General features: G+C 42.4%; 1 protein-coding gene and 1 long non-coding RNA gene across 2 annotated transcripts; one reads left to right on the top strand and one right to left on the bottom strand.

Annotated features, from left to right (window-relative positions):
• Positions 1-3,228: 3,228 nt before the first annotated feature.
• On the bottom strand, positions 3,229-25,318 carry LOC111869576. The gene is made up of 3 exons (XR_004513572.1): positions 24,993-25,318; positions 5,009-5,147; positions 3,229-4,370 (listed from the first exon to the last, which is right to left on the bottom strand). It is a non-coding gene; the product is annotated as an uncharacterized LOC111869576 (long non-coding RNA).
• On the top strand, positions 7,797-18,168 carry LOC111869574. The gene is made up of 4 exons (XM_023861207.2): positions 7,797-8,136; positions 10,305-10,411; positions 11,844-11,937; positions 13,790-18,168. The coding sequence occupies exons 1-4, from the start codon at positions 8,124-8,126 to the stop codon at positions 18,040-18,042; spliced, it is 4,467 nt and encodes a 1,488-aa protein (XP_023716975.1). The 5' UTR covers positions 7,797-8,123; the 3' UTR covers positions 18,043-18,168.
• Positions 25,319-27,423: the final 2,105 nt, after the last annotated feature.

The raw sequence follows: 27,423 nt of genomic DNA on the forward strand, positions 1-27,423 counted from the left end.
TCGTATTTTAATTTGTTGGCTATAGTTTTTAAATTAAAAATTAGCTTGTCTCGTGACTTGTCATACCGTCCACATTATTCGCGAGTCACAAGGGCACGAGCACGAGTAATGTGGAGACGCCTTAATACGAATCCTTTCTGATGACAAGACGAGTCTATCCCTTCTCACGTGTCACAGTCAATTACTGGCAATATATATAAGCCTCCTGTCAGTCCACAACAGATTCTGCCTTATTTTCATTAGCTCACGCTAGACCGGCAATTTAGTCACCTCAATGATCATAAGCTTCAACGCCGCAAATTTGAAGCCTCGTGTTCTGTCGGGCTTCGCCTTATCCAGTATTCAGAACATTTGCATTTTCACGATCTTCTGTGGCTTCTGGTTGCTGACCGCTCTGCGCCTTGGGATATTGGTGTTGTTGCGGAGAACCTCGATTTCTAAGCGCCGCACTTTCGAAACGTGGGTATTTGCCGCAGATCCCAAGGCAAGCATACGACATTACAGACATAAATAATGCTCTGTGGACGGTATATTTCATCTTGGAGTTCAATCGCTCGAGACTAAAACCCCATGGAAAGCCCCTTCGGAGCGACGGGCCGCGCTCGTAAAAACTTCCCCCGCAGCCAGGCGGGGTCCTACCTCCGAAACTAACGTATTTTCAGTTCCACAGAACAATTAATTCCATGCCTTACCAACCCACTGCACTCCCCCCCCCCNACTATCAGTACACATATTATTCACATCGTTTTCTGTCACAGCAGAGTTTTCTTATAGAAAGAGAACGCTAACTGCAGGCTATCTGTCCTTCACTTCATCCCCCCTCGCCCCTTCCGCCATTTGGTTTAAAAATGGAATGTCCTACATCACTAAAAAAATTTAAACGCCCTGGTGTTAGTATCTTAGTGTGTGAATATGGAACACATCCACTAGAGACAAGGCTATTTATGCTTCTGACCCTCCACATAAAATTGTTTAAACTGATGGCCCTCCAGTCACAGCATAGTCATACTGGGATTACCATCTCAACGTTTTCATGTCTCCAGTTCTCTACACATCTGTTACCCTGCCATGCAACTTGTTTAAATTTTGTTCCCCATCTGCCCAAAGTATTATAAACTTCTTTATGCATAACATACATGTCACATTCCCAGTCTCATGAATGAAAATTCTCTACCACAAAATGTAACTCCACTGCAACAATTCTTCAATAATCCTTTCATAAACGGAACTCTGCTTCACATTGCATTATCTCATTACAATACCCTTCAGTGTCTCCATTTTTAGCACTTTCACACGCAAATGTTTCAACTTCTTCCTCAACAGAATTACTTCATTCATCTATCCCTTCTTACATGCTAATATCAAATTCACAATATATTAATATACTCATACTTACCTTTCTTGGCACTTTCGCCACCCACACTTCTGAATATGTCCGTTTGTATCTCATACCTGCCAACATATTTCCACAACACTTCATGCTCCAAAATTTTGCTGTAATTTGACCAAACCTCAACACTTCACATAAATTCCGGCTGCAGTGCCTGCTTTGCATCCCGACCTGCACCTGTTTCTATCCCCTTTCGGTGGAATCCTGTACGCCCTTACTGCAATGAAAAACGCTTCCTACAAAAATTGCAGTACATGGAGCCACTTTTCTACCATTTGTGACCCTCCATCCAAACCTACCACTTACACATCCAGAACCTACATGTGACAACATGAAACACTCCAGGATTGACAGGCTATGGATATATCCTAAGCATCTTCACCAAGTACATAAAGTCCAGGTACTGTGTAACTTTGTACATCAAGTGCTCAGCCTTCACAATATTTAGACACTACAAACAGATCATATGAACTACAAAACGAGCTATACATGCCATATTTACTCTGTGCCTTAAATTGTAATAAATGTGATACATCACTGACCTCTCTTCACATGCTTAACCCCCCTCCCCAAAGGTATGTTCCCTGTCCTACTGCAGCAATTTATCTGCCCTAAACCCTCTGACCTGTTATCTTATCATGTCATGCCAGAGGTTCCATAACAGTTCTTCCCAAATTCCCCCTTAGAGAACCCTGATTAATCCTGCTTCACCAAAGACCATCATGGACTTCTCACTGGTCATAAATCATTTATATTCAGCTTAAATATCATGTGGGAGGCTGCCATTATTTTCCATTTCCTTAGTCCTATTCCCCTCCACTGTTGCACCTGCCTGCCTTACATTAAAAAATTATCCATTTTTGTTTCAATAAAATACTAATTAATTTCTTTTTGTTTTCAGCTTGCCCTCTTACATAAAAATTACCTAACTTGCCACTCTTCAAATAAATTGAAGAGATCAACAATATGAATACTTACACACTACTGCACTCAGGAGAGTATTACAAACTGTCAAACAAATATGAAGTATATGTATTCCAAAGTAAAACAAATCCAACAGATCGCAACACATACAATCCATCGCATTTTTCTGAACTGAAACACCACCAGTATTAAGAATCCTTCCTCTGGATATGCACAGTTCATACTGACTCAATTGGTCCAGTCATCTCATAATGAATGACATATCTTCAAATAAAGACATAACAATACCCCATTATAAAAAAAAAATACATATCTTGATGGGAAATACTCTGATAGCTCAAGTCTTCAGAAACTGGTAACATACAGTTCATTCATACACAATCCATATGCTCTGCCACTGAGGCAGCAAGTAGAACAGAAATTCATGCAATTATAACAGTAGTCAATCAGTGAACTCTCCTGGCCTTAATACAAATCAATTCTATACGTAAATATGTGGGACATTCTGTTCCTAACCTCGTAACTGACAAATTGACAGTGATTATGAGAATGTATAATTATGTTGTTTGGCAACAAACATATTTCTGTCTACAGAATGTTGAAATATTTTACAAATAGCAATAACAAAATTAGAATCCACATACAAGTACATAGCACTTTCAAGACCTCTATCAAACAATGATAGGCAGCCAGCCACACATACACAACGGTAAAGGTCTTATATATACATTAACTTCTGGTTATCACAGTAAGCAATACAATCTCAAGTACAAGTTTTGGAATTACGCTTATCGCAATATCAAAGCAGACAACCATAAATCTAAAATATAGTACATGGCTGCCAGCCCCCCCCTTCACCACAGTAATAATAATTTGTCCACCCCAACCACATATCCCTTTATCTGGGCAAGATGTCTTTATCAGTATCAACATAACTGATGCAAAGACATCTTTTTCATTGTGTGTTCTCCTAAAATGGGACTATTCTGTGTTTGTGTATTCCTATGGATGGTGAGGTACAGTGCAGAGTGAACTTCATACAAACCAATAGGCTAAATTCATGAAGCTTATGGCAGTAAGTATACACACCTTGACCCTTTCTGTACTTTCCTCGACATGTTAGCTCAGGTTAATTTTATTAGCTTTGGTTAAAGTTACTTTAGGACAGGTTACATTAAATAAGAGTACATTCTGTTATAAGTTAGCTAGGTTAGGTTACAGGTGTCATATACGTCCTTTAATTCGTATTTTGTCTCAAGCTGTCCAAAAACTTGGCCCACACAGGGTTAATGGCATATACTTCTGCCATGAATACTGATATACTGCACTAGGCTGGAATCATTTTCTACCTTTGCCATCTGAATGAATACNCCCCCCCCCCTCCTGTAAATAAATCTAAATTTCTTACATATAATTCAAACACAGGTCATTCGTTTTGACCAACACACACTTTAAGCATCATAATAATGATAACATACATTTGTAAAGCTAGTTGCAAGACTAGTATCTTGTGGCGGAGAATGATGCGGTAGTTTACCCATCGCATCATCTGTAGCGCTGGCAGATGAACCTCTTACACAACTGCTGCACTTCTTCCAGTGCTGGAAATCCTCATCCAGACTTCCCGTGACACATGACTGTCAACAGGGAGGCATGTTTCTGTGATTGGTGATGGTTCCAATGGCATACAGATGCAGTCTGCACACAGTGAATCTCCTATTTAAGGTCTCATTGCCAAGAAGTGGATTCTTGCGTGCATGTAATTTAACAATGAGGTTACTGACACAACGTCGCCAAAACTGAATGTTACCTGAGATTAATTTCGCATCAAAGAGCACTGAGGGGGTTTCACTGTATTTCAGTTCCCTTTCAGGTCTTGGATCATCTCTTTATAAGCCTGCTGAAAAACAGTCATCTTCCCCCTCAAGTTTCTATTAGCTCTGCAAGATCTTGCTGTGCACATGTCCAATGAACACAGATGACCACCAATCACATGGATGTGGAGAGACAGTTCATTTTCAAACAAGACGTCACTGCACCATCATCTCGCTACAGTCTACAACAAACAGTAAAATTACTTGGTAAAAGCTAATATATGTTAATATTATATAGTCTCACTATTATACTGAAGATATTATCAATCTCCACGCAGCATAATACTCATTGGCACAGTTATTCATGTAGGTCAGGAACTGGGTTTGAAACCCTGTCATGTTTAAATGTTTCAATGAATATGCTGTTATGAATTTACCACCCAATGATCCACTAATTCAGACGTCTCAGGATGAGGTAGCTAGGGCATGTAGCACGAATGGTGAAAAGGAATGCATATAGGATATTGGTGGGAAAGCCAGAAGAAAAAAAACACTGGGAAGACCAAGATGTAGGTGGTTGGAGAATATTAAAATGGATCTTAGAGAGATAGGATGGGATGGTATGGACTGGATCGATCTGGCTCAGGATAGGGACCAGTGGAGGGCTCTTGTGAACACGGTAATGACCCTTCGGGTTCCATATAATGCTGGGAAATTCTTGAGTAGCTGCACAGTTGGCGGCTCCTTAAGAAGGGCTTAGCTCCATAAGTAAGCATGTATCTCGCCTAGTATGAGCTGTTACTGTGGCCTATATATATCTCGTATCGAAAGCACATATATTCGGCATCTATGTACTCATGGGCTGCAAATGTGACGTAACTATTCCAGCTGTGCGAGGTATTCACGAAAATTACATGACATCCGGAAATCCTCTGACGCCATTTCCTTGAAGATATGGACGCCGGTTCAGATAGTAACTAAAGGGATCTCCTAGGTGGCTCCAGCACCGTCCCCGCAGCCTGGAACACCAGATTACAAAATTAGTATTATCAAAAAGTTCATACTGATTACATAAACCTTTTTAGATAAAGTCGATACAGCACAAACAAGGAAGTTCCATAAGTAATTATCAGATAATACTGTAGAAGGATGTCATTTAAAAATACCAGATACCAGTCATCATCATCATCATCATCATCAGCGTCCTTCAGCTCCCACTGGAGCACAGGGCATTAACAAATTGGCGACATCTCACACGGGTCTTGCTGATTTGTTTAATTTCTCCCCAATCTGTCCCTCTCCTACTGTTCTCTGCAACTCCTCTTTTTCTTTGTCCTTGTGGGTTCCACTCCATAACTTCCTTTTCACCTTTCGAAAAGTATGGCCGGTCCAGTTCCATTTACGTCTCATTATCTCTTCAGTTATAAGCCGGGATAGCTCAGTCGATGTAGCGACTGGCTGCAGGCTGGACGACCGAGTTTGAATCCTTGTAGGATCAAGAATTTTCTCTTCTCCACTTCGTCCAGACCGGCTCTGGGATCCACCCAACCTCCTATCCAAATGCTACCGTGGGCTCTTGCCTAGGGGGTAAAGCGATAGGGGCGTGAAGCTGACCACTCGCCTCCAGCTAGTGTAGAGTTCAAGAAAATGTGGATCTATACATCCACTCCCCCATACGTCTTCATGGCGTAGTGTTTAATTAGTTATGTACAGGCACAACTTTACCTTATCTGTTCAGTTATTTTTATTTCATTTGTTTGTTTCCATAGTTCTTTTGTTAGTTATAACTGACCAACTCACTTTTAGTATTCTGTGCAGGCATGATTTATCAAAACCTTGTAATTTCTTACATGTTTCTTGGGTGACTCTTCATGTCTCCCATCCATACTCGTGTAACAGAATTGATTTCACTTTAGAGTTGAACATTCTTGGTTCGACGCCAGTGTGTGCGCAATGTAAAAAGATAAGTCTGTTCCTGTGCTGAATTAAGCACTACGCCATGGAGACTTATGGAGGTGAGTGGTGAGCTTCACAGCTCTGTCACTTTACCCCCGGCGAAACAGCCCTCGGTAAACATTTTATATGGGGCTGGAACCTGCAGACACCTGCTCACGCTGGTTCCTCGTTCGCGGATTTTTCTACCCTGAAGATGGAGGCGATACGCTCCTCCGGAACGTCGGTTCACACAAGATCTACACGGCGTCATATCCAATAAGACAACATTCTTCATGGATATTTATGGAAAATGAATGGCTGTTCTTTCCAACAGTAAGTAAAGTAAAAGTAACAGCCTATGGAGGCCCATAGGGTTCTGAGACGTTGAGGTTCCCACATTATCTAGACAATCGGCTCAAAGATGGCGGTAAGGTTGTCAGCCTTACGAGCCGTCCGCGCTTTACTCCCCAGGAAAATTATTTAATTAATTCCTGGTACTCATTTCTGTTAGAGGCTGAGTCGACCCCAGGGCCATAGTGCGGCTGGAAGGATTAAGTATATTGAAAGAAGTCCACCTCATCGGGAATCGAACACGCGATCCTGAGGTATGTAGCATAGTGTCTCAACCAATTAGTCTACCGCGTGCTCCCTTATTAAAAATCACACGCAATATACCTGTATTTCTCAATTTTTATAACGGTCTAAACTGACATAGAGAAGAAAATTTTTGACTAATTAGATTCTTCCTGGAAACTACAGCATATGCAGTTCTGTTAGTAAAATTTCAAATCGTTTCATTCACTTCGAGAAAACTTTAATCCTACTTTTTCAACAGTACTGTCTTCTGGTTTACGGAGCCTTGTAATCTGACATAAGTTTACCGACGTTTCAGAGGAACCGACTAGATCCATCTCCATGATCTAAGAATAACCGAAGAAGACTATAGCTAACGTATTCGACCTTGAAGATTGTGACAGCATGTTCCTCTGAAACGACGGTTAACTTTACCTGAATCACACAGCCTCATATTCCAGGAGGCACCGGCGCATGTACCTCAGACCCAACAAAGCCTTTTCAATTTCCTTTGTAGTGTCCTTTCTTGTATTGGAAAATCTATATTCATAAGGTAAGCATTCTGAATATTAAATTCTGAGAAAAACTGTCCTGCTTAGAACCTGGAAAGCTTTGTACACAATCACAGACACACAGTGGTAAACCTCCTGACTTGTATTCCAGAAGAGCGCTGTTCAATTCCCGACTGGGACACCGAATATTCTATGTTAGTATTTTTGCTTTCCTTAGTTCTTTCAGGGAAATCCTGAGATATTTCCCCAAATAACGCTATGGCCGCTTCCTTCCACATCCTTTACCATTCACTGTACACTAACCGTCGTACTCCTCAACATAAGCCGAATTATTAACAGCGTGTTGAACAAAAAACAAAATTTAAAGAGGACAGTAAAGGACTATTTTTTATTGCTAGTGGGGTGGGACTATGTTCCTTGTACTGCGGCCACTTCTGGCCTATTGTACCAGCCCCAGATGATAGGTGAGGGTGATTGTGGAGCAATTGGTGGAATTAAGATTGGCAGGGGAAACCGAAGTACTTGGAGAAAACCTGCCCCCGCGCCACTTTGTCCACCACAAATCACACTTGACCAGACCCGGGATCGAGCCCGGGCCGCCGCGGTGGGAAGCCAGCGACTAACCGCTTGAGCTATGGCGCGGCCCAATAAAGGACTAAGTATAAACCAATTCTTCACCCTTACGGAGAAGAGAGATAATTACATCGCCCGTAATGTCTGTTCTGTGTGCAAATATCGCTACAACTGCTCCCCCCGCCGTCCAACCGTCATATTTACACTCCAGAGATTCATCCCAGATTAACGTAATGTACGCAAGGGCGGGGACTGCCAGCACCTCTGTGTGTACATCTGATATACAGAAATGAGATAACGATTCCTAAGCAACGGCATGGAGACGAGCATGTAAAATAAACACACAGATATCTGCAATCATTAAATTAGTCCTTTGTAGAAGAGACAATCGTGTTGGTAGTTATGGCAAATCCAGGTGAGTTTATCTACATTTTGTTGTATAATTTGCGTTTTGTAATATTTCTCTTAAGTTCAGGGAGAGGAGTCTAGGCACTGAATACGAAATTAAATAATCATGACGAAGAGTAGAAAGTGAAATAGAAGAATTGTGAAAACGGGGCTACCAATACAAAGAATGCCACGAGGGATGCAAGTCAAATAATCCGCCTTAAATGCATCTGTGGTAAAGACAGGAAATTAAGGGAATATATAAAATTCGGTTACCAATGATTGAGTCTACTCTTCACCGAATTTCGATCCTCAATGCTATGGGAAATCAGTGAAAAGAGACTTAAAAGTATTTTGGTATGAGAATAAGTGAAACTATATGATTCTCGCCGGTCACGGTAGCCGAGCGGTCTAAGGAGTGCACTGTCTTCGCTCGCTCGGAAGCCGGGACCGTGGGTTCGGATCTGTTTCCTGTGAGGTATGAACTGAATTCTTGTATATTATTCTTATACACTGCCGGTCACGGTAGCCGAGCGGTCTAAGGCATGTACTGTCTTCGCTCGCTCGGAAGCAGGGATCGTGGGTTTGGATCTGTTTCCTGTGAGGCACGAACTGAATTGTTATATATTACTCTTATACGCTGCCGGTCACGGTAGCCGAGCGGTCTAAGGCATGTACTGTCTTCGCTCGCTCGGAAGCCGGGATCGTGGGTTCGGATCCCACTCGGGGCATGGATGTTTGTGTGCGTTTTTCTGTGTTTGTCTACAGGTAGAGGCCTTGCGACGAGCTGATCACTCGCCCAAGGAGTCCTACCGTATGTGTAAGATCTAGTAAACCGAAGTGAAACGGAGAGTTTCATGGAGGTAGGCCTACTCCCAAATTGGGGCTATAGCGCCACAGGAAAAAAAAATATGATTCTCAAATGGGGAAACTGGCAAAAGAAATATGTCTCAGAACAAGAGTACAGAAGCCATTATAATATAGTAATATGAAATTTTATTTGGAGCAAATGCGACGTAAGGTGAGCATTTACAATTTATTTGTACATCAATTTATGTGTAACGGTGCGCCCGGAATAGCGAAAAACAACTTTTACTAACAAGAATAAAGTAGCCCTTAATATTGATGAATAAGGATGAATCTTTCAAGACGTGTGCAGGGGTATGTGAGCATTCATGATGTGACTTTACATCAATTCATGTTTAACGGTGCCTCCGGAATACCGAAAAACACTTGTGTAAGCTACGTATACTGCGTCTAGTGGGATGTAGACTGACGAATTTGGATGAATTTGGATTCAAACAGTTTTGTTCCAGTCCTAGTCCTCCAGCTTTAACCTGTAGTATCTCAGGAGAAGCAGCAAAATCCTAATCCATTATAGGCAGTGTCCCAGCCGATATTCGAACCCAGAATCTCCGAAGTAGTAGTCTAAAGCTATACTGCTATACCTACCTGTTATTTAGTTCCATCTTTTCTTGTATCTTTGCGTTACTTCCCCGTTTTCCCATTTTCTGGATTATACAGGAGTAGCGTCGAATGGCAGGTTTCTTGATACCTGATGGATTGGAAAGGATTGGGAGGAAGTGGTCGTGACCAATTTCGAAGTATAAAAGATAAAGCTGCCAATGTACAGGCCGTGGAGGCCTGTAGGTTTGTGAGACGTCGAGGCTCCCACATTTTCTAGACAACAGGCTAATGGCGGTGAGGTTATCAGTTTTCCGCGCCTGCCGCACGTTTACCCCCAGGAAGATTCCTGGTACTCATTTCTGTTAGAGCCTGAGTCGACCTCAGGGTCATAGTGCGGCTGGAAGGATTACGTCAATTGAAAAATCCGATAACCTCTACTTGAATCGAAACCGCGACCTTCCGGCTTGTAGTACAGTGCCTCAACGAGCTGGGTAGGCACCGACGAACGCCACGAAAGCCCTCAGTCAATACAGCTAGTGTCCCAATCAGGGATTCGAATACACCAACTGTCAAATTCAAGTCACATGCATCAGTTTTGTAGAGTTTCATGGACGTCGGATACTGGAACCCTCTTCTTCTGTAACGCAGTGTGACCTTTTCAGTTTGAACTGCGTGTTAACGTATTTCTTAAGAAATTATTACACATTAACCTTGAACGTTATGGGTTGTGTTTGTAAAGTAAGGCAGTGAAACTGTTTGGTCTTGTACTCGTTAAATAATTTATTGCAGAATTGTACACGGTATTACTGCTGCTGCTGGCTCTGTGTTCCGCTGTGAAAACAATTGCACCACGCAATGCACACGGCGAAGACTCTGATGACGTAACACCGAACAAGGTAAAGAAACAATGTTAATCCAAGTATGTATTTTACGGGTGGCATTTTATGATGTAGCTCATTAGGTAAGGTAAGGTAAAGTTGTTTCTCTGCTTAATTAATTAAGCACCATGACATAAAGACGTGTCAAGAGGGTGGAGGTATAGCTCCATCATTCTTATCCTCTGCAGTACATGGAGGTGACCTATTAGATTCAAGCTCTCAGCCGCTTTACCCCCAGAGAAAAAGATACCTGTTGGTACCGAGTCCAAACAGTTCTGCCAATTATGGATTCGTTACCTGAGGCGGTGTTTAGCCTCTGTCGACCGAAGTCCTTTCACGACAATTTTAAAATATGACTGCATTATATGCCATGGCAGATATCTTCATAATCCAAGCCAATTTTACATTAACTACTTCCATGGAGGCCGCACCACAGCTCAAGCGGTTAGTCGCTGGCTTCCCATCGCGGCGGCCCGGGTTCGATCCCGGGTCTGGTCAAGTGGGTTTTGTGGTGGACAAAGTGGCGCTGGGGCAGGTTTTCTCCGAGTACTTCGGTTTCCCCTGCCAATCTTCATTCCACCAATTGCTCCACAATCACCCTCACCTATCATCTGGGGCTGGTACAATAGGCCAGAAGTGGCCGCAGTACAAGGGACTTAGTCCCACCCCACTAGTAACGAAAAATAAAAAATAAAAAAACTTCATGGAACTCACTCCTTCTTCAGAAAAGAAAAACAGTTGTACAGCTACTCTAGAATTTCACAATATTTTATGTAACCCGAAAGTTCAATACCGTGTTCACAAGGAGCCCTCTCCACTGTCACCTATCCTTAGCCAGATCAATCCAGTCAATACCAACCCATACTATTTCTCTTAACATTTTAATATTATTGACAGTCTCTGTGGTCTAGTGGTCAAATTTCCTGGTTACGGAACCAGAGGTCCCGGGTTAGACTCCCGGTGCTACCAGATTTTCTGTGATGTAGTGGGTCTGGAACGGGGTCCACTCAGCCTCGTGAGGATAACTGAAGAGCTACCTGCATGGAAAAGTAGAGGCTGTCGTCTAGAAAACCGAAATTAACGGCCGTGGGGATACGTTGCGCTGACCACGCGACACCCTCTACCCGCAAAAGTTGGCACTAACATCCCCGAAAAGCGGCGGTCGCTCGGTCGGTATATTTCGCTTGCGGAGTAAAGCCACGGAGTTTGTTTAGATTTTTGTTTTAATATTATCTTCCGACCCATGTCTAGTTCCTCCTAATCGTCTTTTTCTTTCTGGTTTTCGCACCGAAATGCTACATGCCCTGCCCATGTTATCCTCCTTGCCTTGATCATTCTAATTATAATTGGAGAAAAGTTATACACGACATAAATGTATTTAGAGAAGGTGTCCTAACAGAGGCCGATGCAGTATCAGGACTCGTACGCATTTTGTGTTCCGTGCTTCCAGGTACAGACGTGTCCCGCGGAAGAATCCTCACTACTGGGTCCTCATGGACGTGTCGTCACAGTCACGTGGCCGGAGTCTGCAGGAACTCCAACAGGTATCAGCTTAGTGACACACAGATCTACTTGACAATCACGAATGTTAGGTAGATAATATTGGGGAGGGGGGGCGGCGTCTATTTGAAGTTGGTATCACTCACACGCTGGAGGTACCTTATCAGCTGAAAATTAAGACAAGATTTCTCTTTCAAATGAAGAAGAACGCCGATTATCCGAGTTAATTAGTGACAAATGTGGTTCGGATAATCGAAAATTTGGACAAACCGGTTCAAATTATTGTCCAAGAAATAACAGTGCTATAACAGTACTGTGCCCGTCACGGTAGTCGAGCGGTCTAAGGCATGCGCTGTCTTCGCTCGCTCGGAAGCCGGGATCGTGGGTTCGCATCCCACTCAGGGCATGGATGTTTGTGTGCGTTTTTCTGTGTTTGTGTACAGGTAGAGGCCTTGCGACGAGCTGATCACCCGCCCAAGGAGTCCTACCGAATGTGTAAGATCTAGAAAAACCGAAGTGAACGCAGTTCATGCAGGTAGGCCTAGGCCCACTGGGGCTGTAGTGCCAAGGGGGGGGGGAAACAGTACTGTAAGGTAAAATTTCTCTGCATTTAACTAATTATGTACTAAAATATGAGGGAGTGGATGTATGGATCCACATGGTTTTGACCTCTGATTGACTGATTATGACAATAAAAACTAATAAAACTTTAAAATAGGCGAAACATGACGAACTAATAAATCTAATTATTAATTAACATTTTCAAACGCTTTATTTAGGAAGTGCAACAATGTTGTTTGTTTGGCAGGTGCATTCCTTCGTTGCGACGATTCGATTAAGGTCGCCTTATTTTGGGGGTCCTTAGAAATAAATATATTGTCACGTGTATGAGTGACTATAGACGGGGTTTGGATTGGTAATTGGATTTATTGAACACTTACAGATCGTAGCTATAAGTAACTGGAGCGCTGTCGCTAATTCACACACTCTGCAGCTCACTACAGTATGTACTAAGTCTTCTCAGTCTGTTGTCTTCACTAGTCGTTGCCTGCTAGAGACTTCCAACTCCGGACGTTCCCTTTCCTCTGGGTTCTCGAACTGTTCCCGCGCCTCAGCTATCAGCTTCTAACAGCAACAGTTCTCTGACTAACTCACTAACTTACCAAGTAACTATTCACTTCCCTGCACTGCATTGCATTAACTAACTCTGACTATTTGTCCTGCTTATAACATCCAGGCACGGATCACGCAGAAAACACCGTTCCTCGATTGCTGTTTACAAGTCACTGTCTAATTGTTTCGCGGTCGTTGCCTAGCAATGTGTCAACATGTCACAATAAGGTTATTAGTAGTCATAAGTGCTCATTTTAATGATATTTATGAAAATATTTATAATTATACAGAGTGTTGTAAAAGTCAGTCAATTGCTTCGTAAAATATACGTTAAAATACGTTAGAAAATTTCTTTATTAATTAGTGAATTTATCAAAATTTTTCGAAATGAGATCCCCCATGTTCGATGCACAACTCACGATGCTGTGATATCAGTTCTACAAATTTATTGACATGACTTCTTATTGGCGACGAAGATTTCCAAGAAAATGTTTTAGGTTACCTGATTTTCGGNGCATTTTCTGTTGTCGGTTTTCTGTGCATACAATGTTCCATACATTAGTCTGAAGGTGTAGGTACCATGGTTTGAGATCAGCTCTACCGGAAGGGCCGACCCAGTGAATATTTCTTTCATAACCCATTCGTCTGAAGACAGAATAGGGCCAATGGCTTTAATTAACCAAGACGTGGCTAAATTTCAAAATAACGCTCCTAAACAACAATATAATTCGCGTAACAAACATGTCATATTGACGAAGCCGCTAAAACAAAATTAAATTTCAGATTTTGCCGATGATGTGATGGACAAAGCAGGAATCCTGTCGGAACCAATTTGTCTGTCAGAAACTCTGGAGCCCCTGCCTCGGTGGTGTTTGAAACAAGGATCGTCCAGCAGATGGTATCCTTTGGACCCTCCACGATGTGTTGGCGGAGTGCAAATGAAAATTGAAGCTCTCAACAACTGCCCAGCACCTTTCAAGAAATTGGAGATCTCTGGAGATAACGCCAAAGCCTCAATCTGCATCCTCATCACAGGACCTGAAACTTGGTCATTAATCTCCTTTAAACATGGCAACACCGTCAGCATCCTTGATCTTGATGAAACGGATTTCAAATCAATTGTGGCGGTGCTGCAACGTTATCACATATCGTCAGTTTGGCTACCAGTCAGAAGAGACCAACCATTTGGGGCGCTAGTAAATAAACTACCTGGAAAGCGTTGGGGAACGCGCTTTCAAAATATATCCAATCATCCGTTTGTTAAGGTATCGAACGCTTGGTCTTTGCACAATGATTGTGCAAGCCTCAATATCAATGATATGGTGACAGAAACCAAAAACTGTTCAACAAAACTTCCAACACTTTGCATAGTGGTAATACCTACACAGCAAAAGCTATTAAACATTTCCTGCCCTAAAAATTATTATGTAGCAAGACACAATATCGGGCACAGCAACAGAAGTTTCAGGTTACACAACAATTTGACTAATCCAATTACTTGGACGAAGGCAAGTGAAGTGTGTCGTAAGAAGAGGAATGGACATTTGATGCAAATTTCTTCGGCACAAGACATATTCATGTTTCTGGAAATGGTGAAAATCAATAAACCACAACCAGGGTCTAAATGCTGGATGGGATTGAAAAGAAAAGATGGCGTAATGAATGGTTTCACTTGGAATTCAGAATACAGTAAAGTTCGTTTTGTCAACTGGAATTCTGAATTCGCTAAAGATGGACGTGCAATGAAGTTCGGAACTCGAGGAGCCATCCTCACAGACGGCACCTGGAGTCTGCTACCGGATTATTCAACTCTGAAGTGTTTTGTGTGCGAGGCTGATGCTGACATCATGGACTCTGTTCTTACTCTCAATTTCTTTCCGTCAACTAAACAACTTCGTCTCAGAGTATACTTTCCGTATGAATTGTGGAAGGAGTCCATAGACGACAAAGGTTTCAAGTGTTTTACAGATTCTAGGGGTGTGCTGGTACGTGAAGTACAGACTACAGAAATATGGAATAAGGAATGGACAATTGACGACATCAAAATGCTTAGTAATTTTCGTGGGAAAAGAAATGAATCAAAACTCAGTTTTCATGTACATAAGAAAATATATCAACTTGAATACGACAAGAAATCTTCTGGAAACTATTGGTGTGAAGGGCAAAAGATCGCAGATTTTGAAATCATAAAAAGTAACACTGTCTTGATCACTGGACAAGAAAACGGACCTACTTATTCATTAATCTTGGACGTCCATGGAAACTGCAACAATGGCAAGGACATGAGAAAGTGTGATCCAACAATTTCCGACATATTAGACAGGATCACGCTCAATCTTAGTGACAAAATACCGCGGAGGAAAGTAGCATCACTGAAAGTAATGAGAATCATAAATGCATTCAGTAATGGAACCCTGAGGTTTATTTTTCACGTTCAATCGAATCAAGGTAACAAGACCACATTCCTGGACGACTACAGGCGAACTATGGGTATTGTGAGGAGAACTGTTGAGAGATACAAAGATATGTACACTTTCCATTCCTTCCGCAGTACAGAAGTATGTCCTCAGGATGTCACATACGACGAATCAAAACCACTCAACTGGAAAAGCACTCTTCGGGGTTCGACCTGCGTTTCTACGGAACTGTGTCTGGAAGGGGATGGAGTGCCTGTTCATCGTAAGTGCTCAGGTGACTTCATTCATGGCGCGAGATGGAATAAACCATCAGGAAAATGTATCAATAGAAACATCTCACATGTTACTCGTTCACTATACGAGTTGGCTTTATCAAGTACTAGTAAGAATGCATGTTATTATGAAGGTTTGGCGGGCGAGGTAGCTTCGTTAGTATCAAACCCTTCGTTACTTACTACGGCAGATATATATTTCGTTTCCAGGATAATGAATGAATTGGCCAAAATCAAGGAGACAATTCCTTCTTTAACAACTATAATTCACATACTGAACAACGTACAGAAGGCGAATGGTGCGTATGTTAAACTTTCGCAGACTTACTTCAACTCCACGAACATTCTGCTGGATTCCTTACAGCGCCTAATGGAACGAATAACGATTGGTTCAAAATACAGAGATGATGGTTTGTTACTTGCCATCACCTCGCAAATCATTGTTCAGGTTTCAGATCCGATCATGAGTAATGTTACGGGGTTGGTTCTGTTACGGAATGAAAATATATCGAATTCATCCCCGATGCCAACACATGGATATAAATCTTTCGAGGAACTCACCATAAAACCGCTGAAGACAAACGATAATAATCCTGATTTCTTGCAAAATCTGAATAACGTAGAAGTTGCTGTTTGGGTTCCTGAAGACGTAATAATGGAGTATGTTAAAGGTGACAAAAACAGTTCGTGGTACGATCATTCTCCTGACTGCAAAAATTATATGTTTTCTTTGTTAAAGAATACTGAAAATAGGCCCAAGATTGTTATCGTTGTATTTTACGATGACCACATTTTCCAAAATATTTATAAAGCAGAAAACTCTCTTCATTTCGAACACTCCTCAAATGGTCACGATTCTATTGTTGTGAGCCGTGTTGTCAGCGTGTCGATTCCAGGGTACAGCCCTGACTTGCCAATGCCAATACCCATAGTCTTCAGACCTCTTGTTAACGTATCCTCCATACACGGAGCAAAAGAGAGACAGTGTACATTTTGGGATTTTACTTACAACAGTTCCTCTGCCAGCTCGTCCCTCGGGGGATGGTCTCGTGAAGGCTGTGTGTACGCTGGTAATGCATTATCCGACACAACTAAATTTGGGAATATTTCGTCACTTCTCAACGTACTTGACGTATGTGTCTGCACTCATCTGACTCACTTCTCGGAGCTTTTGATTGGAGTTCAAGACAGATCAACTACTGCGTATGGATTCGTAGAAAGGGATTACCATCACAAAAAAGCTCTGGACATAATATCGCTTATGGGATGCTCACTATCACTATTCGGTGTCCTTGGAATCGCTGTTACTGCTATTGTTTTCAAGTCCTGGAGACAGAAACCAGGCACCAAAATTCTCCTTCAGCTTTCGTTAGCGTTAGGAATACAAATGGTTATATTCATTTTATCCAGTGCTGATATTGTCCAATCTGGTTATGAGAAACACCCTCAAGAATGCACTCCAAAATCTTTCGGCCTCCAATACTACATGGAGGCTGACACGTCAGTTGAAAATAATATTCAGAGGCCTTTAGATATTCAGTTGTTGGACGAAAAAATAAGCTTTTCCAGTTATGATTTGGCTGTAACTATGAGGAGCACTATGGAGACTGAATGTCCAACTTTCGAACAAACTATAACCTGTACCATTATTGGGGCACTGTTACACTATTCCATCCTTGCTGCCTTTGCGTGGATGCTGATCACAGCTTTGCTGCAGTTCTTTCGCTACGTCAGAGTTCTCGGCGCAACTAGACCCCCGCGTTTCTTCCTTAAGGCAATGATATTTGGGTGGGTTGTCCCTGTCATTCCTGTTCTCTTAGTCTTGGCACTGGCTCCTTCGTCTTACATCCCTCCGTCTCCAGAGTCAACAATACTTTGCTATCCGTCGGGACTTCCCCTCTACTTCGGCATTCTCCTTCCTATTGGGCTCATCGTGGCGACCAACCTTGTAGTGTACGTCACGATAATTTGCAGCATTGCAAAAATACCAAATCGGCGAGACATTTGCGAAGGAAGTCCCCCTTTGGTTCTGCAACAACTGAGACTCGGTTTCGTGTTGTTCTTTTTGCTGGGATTGTCCTGGTTGTTTGGGATGATGGCAGCGCTAGGAGCCGGGTTCGTGTTTTCATACTTGTTCTGTGTCAGTGGAACTGTGCAGGGCTTCGTGCTGTTTCTCTTCTTCGTCGTGTGTGACCCATCAACCAGAAACCTCTGGACGACAATGCTTGGCCTCTGGAAGGACACCGTAGTCAGGGCCAGCAGCAACGCTACAGACTTCTTGTCGTCAACCAGCACGTCATCCATCTCGGCGTCTCAGAAGCCTGGGCCTTCAAGTCTGACGTCTTAAAGCCTGAAAATTCTAATGACGAGATACTCTGCCCTTTCATTCGTCTTGGAAATAAACGTGGAAATGTTACGATCTGAAAGGACATGACTGCTGTACTATTATAAAAAATTTGATTTAATAAAAGAATAAATAATACGCAGTTTTCGAAACTTTGACATGTTCTTGTAGTTATGATGTAAGTTAACATGCATTTTGAAAAAAGAAAAAGAAAAATAAGTAGTGTTTCTACAAATTTTCAAATTTTCATCTACTAGAATGAGACCAATATTTTAAAATATTTTCGACTTTAAAATATGAGTAAGTCGACAGAAAATTCTTGATCTATAAATATGCAATTGAGACTCTTGTTTATTCAAGAAATCTAATTTACTCTCACGACGCGTCAGGTGAAAATCTGTCGGAAAATTATTGAAAATGACATGAAAATTTAACGGGTGCTCCTCAATAGCTTAACTAAAATCTTGTTAGAAATATCTGTATTGTTTACTGACACAACAAGAAATATTTTGACTATGCTTCATCAATTACGCACTAAGCCATGAAAACATGGGGGAGTGGAGGTATGGCTCCACCATTCTTGTTGTCGGCACTAGATGGAGGTGAGTGGTCAGCATCATACCCCGTTGAATGAAGCCCTTTCCCCATTGTATACGAAGCAGGGTGATTTTCAGACCCTGTTTGGACTATGTAGAGAGCAATGTCTTGCCCCTTCCGGAAATCGAATCCCAGCCGTCCAACTCGTAACCCGTCACTATACTGACTGAGCTATCCTGGCTCGTGTCCAACACATCGGTACAATTAAATTTCATGGCTACAAGTTCTGAATTTATTCCAAAATGCCTCATGAAAATCCCAATAAGTTGAGTTCAGCGTCACTCACTGTCAAATATTAACCTGAGATTTCAGACTGTGTTCAGACTGTGGGTGTTCCTCGGTTTGAGAGTGTTTGATGGGAACAAAACAAGCAGCCATATAACATCCTGTTAGATTTCGGGGATAGGAAGTCAGGATATTGATAAAAGTACTTTAAAACTGCTATTTCGTCAAACCTGAACAATTCGAGCTGCCATAGGCCCTGAATGTAGAAGCTATGAACCATTTTGTAAGGTTTCAGCTCTTTGTAGTTCTCCAAATATCTAGTAGATGGCAGGAAAATGCTGTCATTTACACGCCGTGCAGCAAGATCGATAAATCGCTCTTCCACAACTGTACAACATAACCTTCTTTCAAACACCGTCATTTTGGTGAAAACACTGCAATGCAGTTTATAATTTATTTGATATCTGATGTTCTCAACAAGGAGACTATGGATAGTGCTGTCTTCAGAAATTTTAAGCCATGCAGTCTAGTAGAAATTTCCCGAAATATTACGAGCGTGTGTGTACAAGGTTGTAAGCTGTCGATAGAGGCAGGAGGTACCACCTACATTGAAGACGGAGTCAGCACTTTCTACCGAAACATTGGTAAATTTCTAAACGACTTCACGGTGTCATATCCCAGACATCAGTGACGGAGGCAGGGGTCCAGTAGAGATAATATTCAGGTGGAAATCAGGAGTCTGTGTTTGTGATGTGTTTGGTTTCACTATTCCTAGACAATTTAAAGTTTTCGATTACAAGTTAAATGAAAGGGTTCTTGAACTCATGTTGCCTAGCTTCGAAAGATAAATACTTATTTTTCACAGTATTTTATAGTTGTAAGGTAAAATTAAGGCGTATGGGGGAGTGAGTGTATAGATGCAGATTTTCTTGACCTCGGCACTAGTTGGAGGTGACTGGTCAGCTTCACGCCCCGGCTTCTTTACTCCCAGGGAAAGAGCTCCCGGTACATATTGGATATGATGTTGATTTTATATATGTACCCTATATTAAAGAAAGTTATTACTGTGGGATAGGATACACCCGATACTGCTTAGGCTGGGGCCACACGAGCGCACAAAATGCGTCCGCTGTAACGAATATCGTGACGTCCGTTGTTGAAATAAACAAGAGAGGCGAATGCTACGTTTTCTTCTGGCTCCATTGCAGACAAAAAACTACGCACCGCATTCTGCAACTGTGTGGTGTCCTCAGCAACGTTCATTATAAAGTACGTTCGTTGCAACGGACGTACTTCGTGCGCTCGTGTGGCCCCAGCCTAAACCCTCGCCTAATCCAGTTACAGTTAATATAAATCTCTGATAATTCGAATCGAAGTAGGAAAATTGAAAAATTATGTTCAAAGTTGAGCAAAAGTTAAAAAAATGTAAAGTTTTTGCCGTGCTTAATTAATTAAACAATATGCCATGAAGGCGTATGGGGGAGTGGAAGTGTAGATCCACATTTTCTTGACCTCGGCAGTAGTTGGAGGTGAGTGATCAGCTTGACGCCTCGACCATTTTACCCCCGGGAAAAGGTTCAAAGTTGAATATGTATTCTAAAAGACACGTGACTTATGAGTCGGTTTTCAGTTCAGAAAAGAAAAACCTCATAGTTTTTCCAAACATAATTACGACGTTCAGAAACAAAGTACAATTTCTGAGTTTTCTATCACTGAATAAATGTATTATCCGTTTATAGTTATTAAATAAAGACTATACAGTAATATTTCTTATTTGTTTCATCAGCATTATATATATCACTAAATTTTCCATTTATTTCTGTTCCTTTTTTTTTATTTTAGGGCTACCTTTCGCTTCACTAAGGGCCCCCCCCCCCCAGTTAATCCGGATTAGCGAGGGTTTACTCTATTTAGGCGTCACTTGCAATATTTAACTAAATATATATATTTAGGCTTAAAATTGAGGCTGTGCCATAGCTCAACCGGTTAGTAACTTGCTTCCCACCGCGGCCGCCCGGGTTCGATCCCTGGTATGGTGAAGTGGGATTTGTGGTGGACAAAGTGGCGATGGGGCAGGTTTTATCCGAGTACTTCGGTTTCCCCTGGCAATCTTCATTCCACCAATTGCTCCACAATCACACTCACCTGTCATCTGGGGCTGGTACAATAGGCCAGAAGTGGCCGCAGTACAAGGGACTTAGTCCCACCCCACTAGCAATAAAACAAAAAGACTTAAAATTAAGACTATTTATGAAGAGTTCTATCTTCTGGAATACAACACTGTGTAGCCCGTTGAAATTCAACAGATGTTTCGGAAGAACATATCGCTTCAATCTTCAGAGTCGAATAAGTCTAGCAAGATACCAGAGTGAAAGCAGGTGAGAAGTCATGAAAATATTTAAGATTATGTGGAACTCCAGGTTCTCACAACGGTAGTTATGAAGAGTAACATTTTCTGAGTTATAACACCGATTAGGCCTGGTTTCCACCTGCTTATACTTTACCAATGCTGCCCCGCTGTGTACGAATTGTTCCTGCGCAACTTAAAGTGAGAGTAAACACACGTAACCAAGGTGAGAGTCATCTGAACGTACCTGTAGACACGAGTATTCTCCTTTACGGTTACAATCTTGCGGTCTACTTTAGGATTAATATTTTAGGGCCGTTATCCTGAAACCATGGCGTATATTTTGTTGGATTTTGTCTCTCACAAGGTGGTTATGATCTGTGTTGTACCGCCCTCTGACTCAGCATACCCTGACTCACTGCTTCTGCCAGTGTTATTTTTGTTAAAAATCGATCTTCGGCCCTGCATTTGGAGGCATGTTCCACCGAAACGTCTAACTATCCAAACTGAACAGTTTCACAACCCAGAAAAATCCTACTTAACCATGTAAACTGTTCGTAAAGGCCCATAGATTTGTGAGACGTCGAGGTTCCAACATTTTCTAGACAATCGGCTCAACAGATGGCGTTGAGGTTGTCAGACTTACACGCCGGCAGCCATTAAACCTGCAGTAAGATTCCTGGCATTCATTTCTGTTAGAAACTGAGTTGATCCCAGGGCCATAGTGCGGCTGAAAGGATTAGGTAGATTGGAAAATCCAATGACCTCATCGGGATTCGAATACGCGACCTTTCGGCTTGTAGCACAGTGCCTCAACCAACCAAGCTACAGCGAGCCACTATACTGTTAAGGGTATTTCGAATTATTTCTGAAAATAACATTAAAAAAGGGAGTTATTTTTCCTGGGCGGAAATTCTTCAGCAGTCAACGCGGAGAATCCCATTGTTTCTGAAGGAAGTAAATGCGAACTGTACTGAAAGAGTGAGAAGTTTGTTAGCTTCCGGTTATACAAGGTATGTCCCATGCACTGCGTAACGTAACAGCTTTCTAAGGAACACTTTGTACTTTAAATATCAGTTGTCAAACATGTGCGCCGGCTACTTAACTTTCCTTACTGTTCCTATGACGAGAAACTGCAGTGTCTTGGAGGCTGAGCAAACAATCTGGTATACTCCAGTCTATCATAAGATCGACGGTACGTCATAGTCACGTGAGTGACGCAGACCTTACGTCATCATTAGGAAGCTATTAATTCTATTTTCAACATAATTCCGGCATTCTTACGCCTATGGGAAATCCGGACACATACGGGAATTTTCTTCCGTAAGGTTTGCCATCTGTGGGGCATGCGGTAATGTAGTTGGCTACAGTCGCGGTTTTCATTCCCGGTGAGGTTATTGGATTTTTAAAGTGATCAAATCCTTCGAGCGCCGGTCACGGTAGCCGAGCGGTCTAACACATGTACTGTCTTCGCTCGCTCGGAAACCGGGATCGTGGGTTCGAATCCCGCACAAGGCATGGATTTTTGGTATATGTATGCGTTTATTCCGCGTTTATGTTATCCTGTGTTTAGGTAGAGGCCTTGCAACGAGCTGATCACCCGTCCAAGGAGTCTTACCGCCTGTAAAATGATCATGAAACGGAGAAATCAGCCCTGTACTCCATAAGTGGGAGCGAGAGAAGATTAATCCTTCCAGCCTCAGTATGGCTCTGGAGTCGACTCAGCCTCTAACAGAAATGAGTACCAGGAATCTTCCTGGGGGGTAAAGTACAGCCAGTGCGTAAGGCTGACAATCTTACCGCTATCTATGAGCCGATTGTCTAGAAAATATGTGAGCTTCAACGTCTCACAACCCTATGGATCTCCACGGCCTGTTACAGGGATAGCTTTACCTTCTTTTTATAACATCTAAGGCTGCCTATTGAAACTGTGACGTGCTCTCGATTCGTACAGTAGATGGACTTCACACACCGGGCCTGTAGAATGTGACTGAGCATTCAAAGACGCCACGGATATCATTCGAAGTAACTTACGTGACATCTGTGATTCTCCCAGTAATGTCTGGGAAGAGAATGGTATTCAGGAATGTAATGCCATGTGGTCCCCATTTTTAAGGCCGTAAAATAAGACAAGGCCAGTCACGGTAGCCGAGCAGTCTAAGGCATGTACTGTCTTCACTCGGTTGGAAACCGGGATCGTAGGTTCGAATCCCACTCAGGGCATGGATATTTAGTTTGTGTGTGTGCGTTTTTCTGTCTTTGTGTACAGGTAGAGGCTTTGCGACGAGCTGATCACCCACCCAAGGAGACCTACCGAATGTGTAAGATCTAGAAAAAAACCGAAGTGAACGGAGAAGTTCATGGAGGTAGGCCTAGGCCCACTATGGCTGTAGTACCAAGAGGGGAAAAAAAGATAAGACAAGAGAGAGGCGAATAAGCCGTATAAGATGGAAGAGGAAAGCTCAACCGAAAAGTTAGTAAACTTCTATCCCACCACACGGCGTTACACCCAGGAAAACTGTACGCTTCAAAATAATTCACTTTATTAACATTCAGTTTTCTTCCTGCTGTTGGAACTGGGGAACTTTGTTCAAGCGTTAATGTTTTTCAGTTTTCCCTACTGGAAAACCACTATGCTCTTTAAGGTTTTCACCCTTTCTTCCGAATCTCTAGATAAACTACGTAAAAGGTAAATTTGTCCTTGTGCTAAACTAATTAAGCACTACGCCATGAAGACGTATGGGGGAGTGGATGTATAGATCCACACTCTCTTGACCTCGGCATTAGCTGGAGATGAGTGATCAGTTTCACGTCCTGGCCGCTTTACATCCGGGTAAAGTCTTCCCGCTAGCCATTGGACAGGAGGTTAAATGGACCCCAGAGCCGGTCTGGACAACATGGAGAAGATAAAATTCTTGACCCTATCGGGATTTGAAATCCGACCCTTCAGTCGACCAGCCCTTTGCTAGTCGTTATACCGACTACGCCTTTCCAGTTCCTAGATAAACTAGGATACTCATTTAAAATAGGCCACGACATCTTCATTCCACCATTTCTGTACTAATCATTCTTCTGAGTTTCACAGTGCACAAAGAAGTGCATATTAGCATAGTTTTCCTAATTTATTTGGTTTCCCATACAAACAAACTCCGTGGCCTGCAGTCCACAAGCGAACTATACCGACCGAGCGACCGCCGCTTGTCGGCGAAGTTAGTGCCAACTTTTGCGGGTAGAGGGTGTCACGTGGTCAGCGCAGCGAATCTCCGCGGCCGTTAATTTCGGTTTTCTAGACTGGAGCCGCTATTTCCTTGAATTATCCCCTCAATTATCACTACGACGCTGAGTGGACCCCGTTCCAGACCCACTACTTCTCAGAAAATCTGGTAGCGCCTGGATCTGTAGCCAGGAACTCTGACCACTAAACCACAGAGGCGGTCTATTGGGTTTCCCACAGTAATAACAATTCCACAATTGTTTCATATGGTTCAACGAACCATGGTACGTCATATTCTACGTAGCCAAGCTTGCAATATGGTAGTCCTGTGTACCTCTAAAATTCCCACATGCGTATGAATATGAAAACATATTTTGAAATTGGATATAATTAATTTATATTGATGACGTAACTATATACGTCACTAACCTACGATGACGTATTCTAGCTTCCATATTATATGGAATGCATCACCGCCTCGTGAGGTGTGTAACAGCCTTCATCAGGAAAAATGTTGCCATTTCTCGGTATTTATGACTAGGAACTTGTTTGATTAAAGAGTTTACGTACGTATACAGCCCGCCTCCTCCTTTCCCCTTCCTTCCTCTCTGGAGGTCATCAGAACCAAGGTAACATCCTCCGATCACAGTGCGAGCATACCAATACACTGACTCAAGTCTTACGGGGCTTGAGGCAATGCAAAGTGGTCTCACAACGGCGCACAGTGCTTTCTATACGCATGCGTATGACCTTAAAGACATATGAGGACATCTTACATTGGCGAAAAAACATATTATAAATCTTTCTTTAAGGATATTTGTGAATCATTTCAACAGCGAAGGAGGGAACTGTGTTTACAGGACGTAGAAGCGACGTGTTTACATCAGCATTGCTGTCCCACGTGAGTTTCATATTAGTTTCCTCCTTTTTACTTCTTCTTCTTCTTGTTATACCTGCTAATTTCTTAAGTAAAGCCAATAGGAGTAGCAGTTTCGAAGGTGAAAGTTTCCTACATGCGAAGCTGCTTAGAAACTATGCCAGTTGGACTTCAGCTAGTGATAAGTGCAATTTGTTGAGTGCGAAAACAACAGGTCTTCTTGTTACACAGGTGTGAGGCGATAGGGTACGGGTAAGTGGGATTTATGCCTATAAGATAATTGCATAAGTAATTTTGCTTGTAAAATGAGCCTTTCTGTCAAATAAAATATGTGTTTCAGCTACACCTTAACAAATGCCGTCTGTTTTCCGGTTATATATGTAAAAGGAAGTTCTGTACGGATCGGATTTATCACTGTCACTGCCCCATTTCGAGTTAACGTACTATAAAGTTGTTCCTGTGCTTAATTAATTAAGCATTATACTATGAAGCTGTAAGGGGGAATGGAGGTATAGCTCCACCATTTTTTACCTCGGCACTAGATAGAGGTGAGTTGTTAGCTTCACGCTTCTGTCACGTTACCCCCAAGGAAATAGCCTGTGGTACCCATTGGATAGGAGGATGGGTGGGTCTGTGTCGGCTTAAATACTGTAGCGAATAAAAAATATCTTACACTGCCTGGAATAAAACCTGGGACTTCCAACTTGTAGCCAGTTGTTATTCCGACTAAGCTATCCCTATTTCTGCTAATATGTTGTATGAGCGATAAATTATGAAGGGTCAAACGAGAGAGATGATTTTGTTACAGTGTATCGTGTCTATTATGTGAGTATTGGTAACATTTTGATGTGGATGTATTAAGTGTAGTATAGGTACCCATGACTGAAGCGGCAGTCATGTTACACCTAAGCAATATCTGAGATGTATAAGCCGAATTTTTGTCAGCTTTTATGGCCGAATCTGTACCAAATGGGCATAGAAAAAAGTAATTTCATAGATTTAAGCTTTAAAATGCTATAAGACATGGCTTTAATGGATTTGGGAAGACCTGTACTGCTAGCCAAAAGTGATCGTTAGTCATGTATATCGCGTAATATAACCGCGGAGATGGAATCCTGAAAATTTGGTTTAGAACTTACGTTTACGCTGTTAAAAACAATTTTCTCTGATCGCCCTGGACCAGGGTTTCTCAAATTTTGTGACACTGCAGTCCGGTACCGGGCCCTCGCCTTATAAAGAAAGAATTTACCGGGCGGCTGTCTCACAAAATTTGAGAACCACTCTCCTAGAGTATTCAACATATGAGAATATCTTTTTAAATAAATTAACTTTTTTGTTATTAATATGTGGGGAGGACCGGGAATTAGAAGTTCGAGTCCCGGTGGGGTCAAGAATTTTTACTTCTCCATGTCGTCCACACCGTCTCTGGGATCCGCCAGAACTATCTAATGTGTACCGGGGGCTCTTTACCCGGAGCTAAAGCGGCCGGACCGTGAAGCTGACCACTCACCTCCAACTAGTACCGAGGTCAAGAAAATGTGAGTCTATGCAGGGTTAACTTTACCTTACCGTTTTACCTTTTATGTCACATATATCATTAAAAAAATACTGACACCTCCCCCCAAAAGGTGTCTCCACCTTGTAGTGGTGGTGGGCATGCGTGACTATGAGCTGGAGAGCTATGCCGGCGGTAGTTTAACTATCGGTAGGGTCACTTATGCAGGAAAGATCAAAGGGTAGAGTCCAGAGTAAGAGATATACCCTGGTACTCCAAGCTGGGGATTGGGCATGGGCCTAACAACCTCATCCTGTAAAAAGAATTTTGTTCAGAAACCTAACAGCCAGCCTCGGGTCATCATGCGTGGATCCATTCCTATGGCAGTACGCACTGGTTGTAGAGGAGGCCAAGGCTCACCCAGGGCTACAGCGCCCAGTGGTTGGTAGGACTGACACCTGGACTTCGCCCCTGCTGACGCCCATGAGTACAATACAGCGTTAGAAAAATACTTCACTTTCAGTCGATGTTTTCAGCGAGGAGAATACAAGCTGTAACGACCCCTGTGTACATGTTTTCGTGGCATGGGCAATACTGACCCCAAGCAGGGGGAAAGCTTCATCCTGTCC

The sequence above is a fragment of the Cryptotermes secundus genome, unplaced genomic scaffold (genome assembly GCF_002891405.2).
Source record: "Cryptotermes secundus unplaced genomic scaffold, Csec_1.0 scaffold512, whole genome shotgun sequence".
Taxonomy (NCBI): Eukaryota; Metazoa; Arthropoda; class Insecta; order Blattodea; family Kalotermitidae; genus Cryptotermes; species Cryptotermes secundus.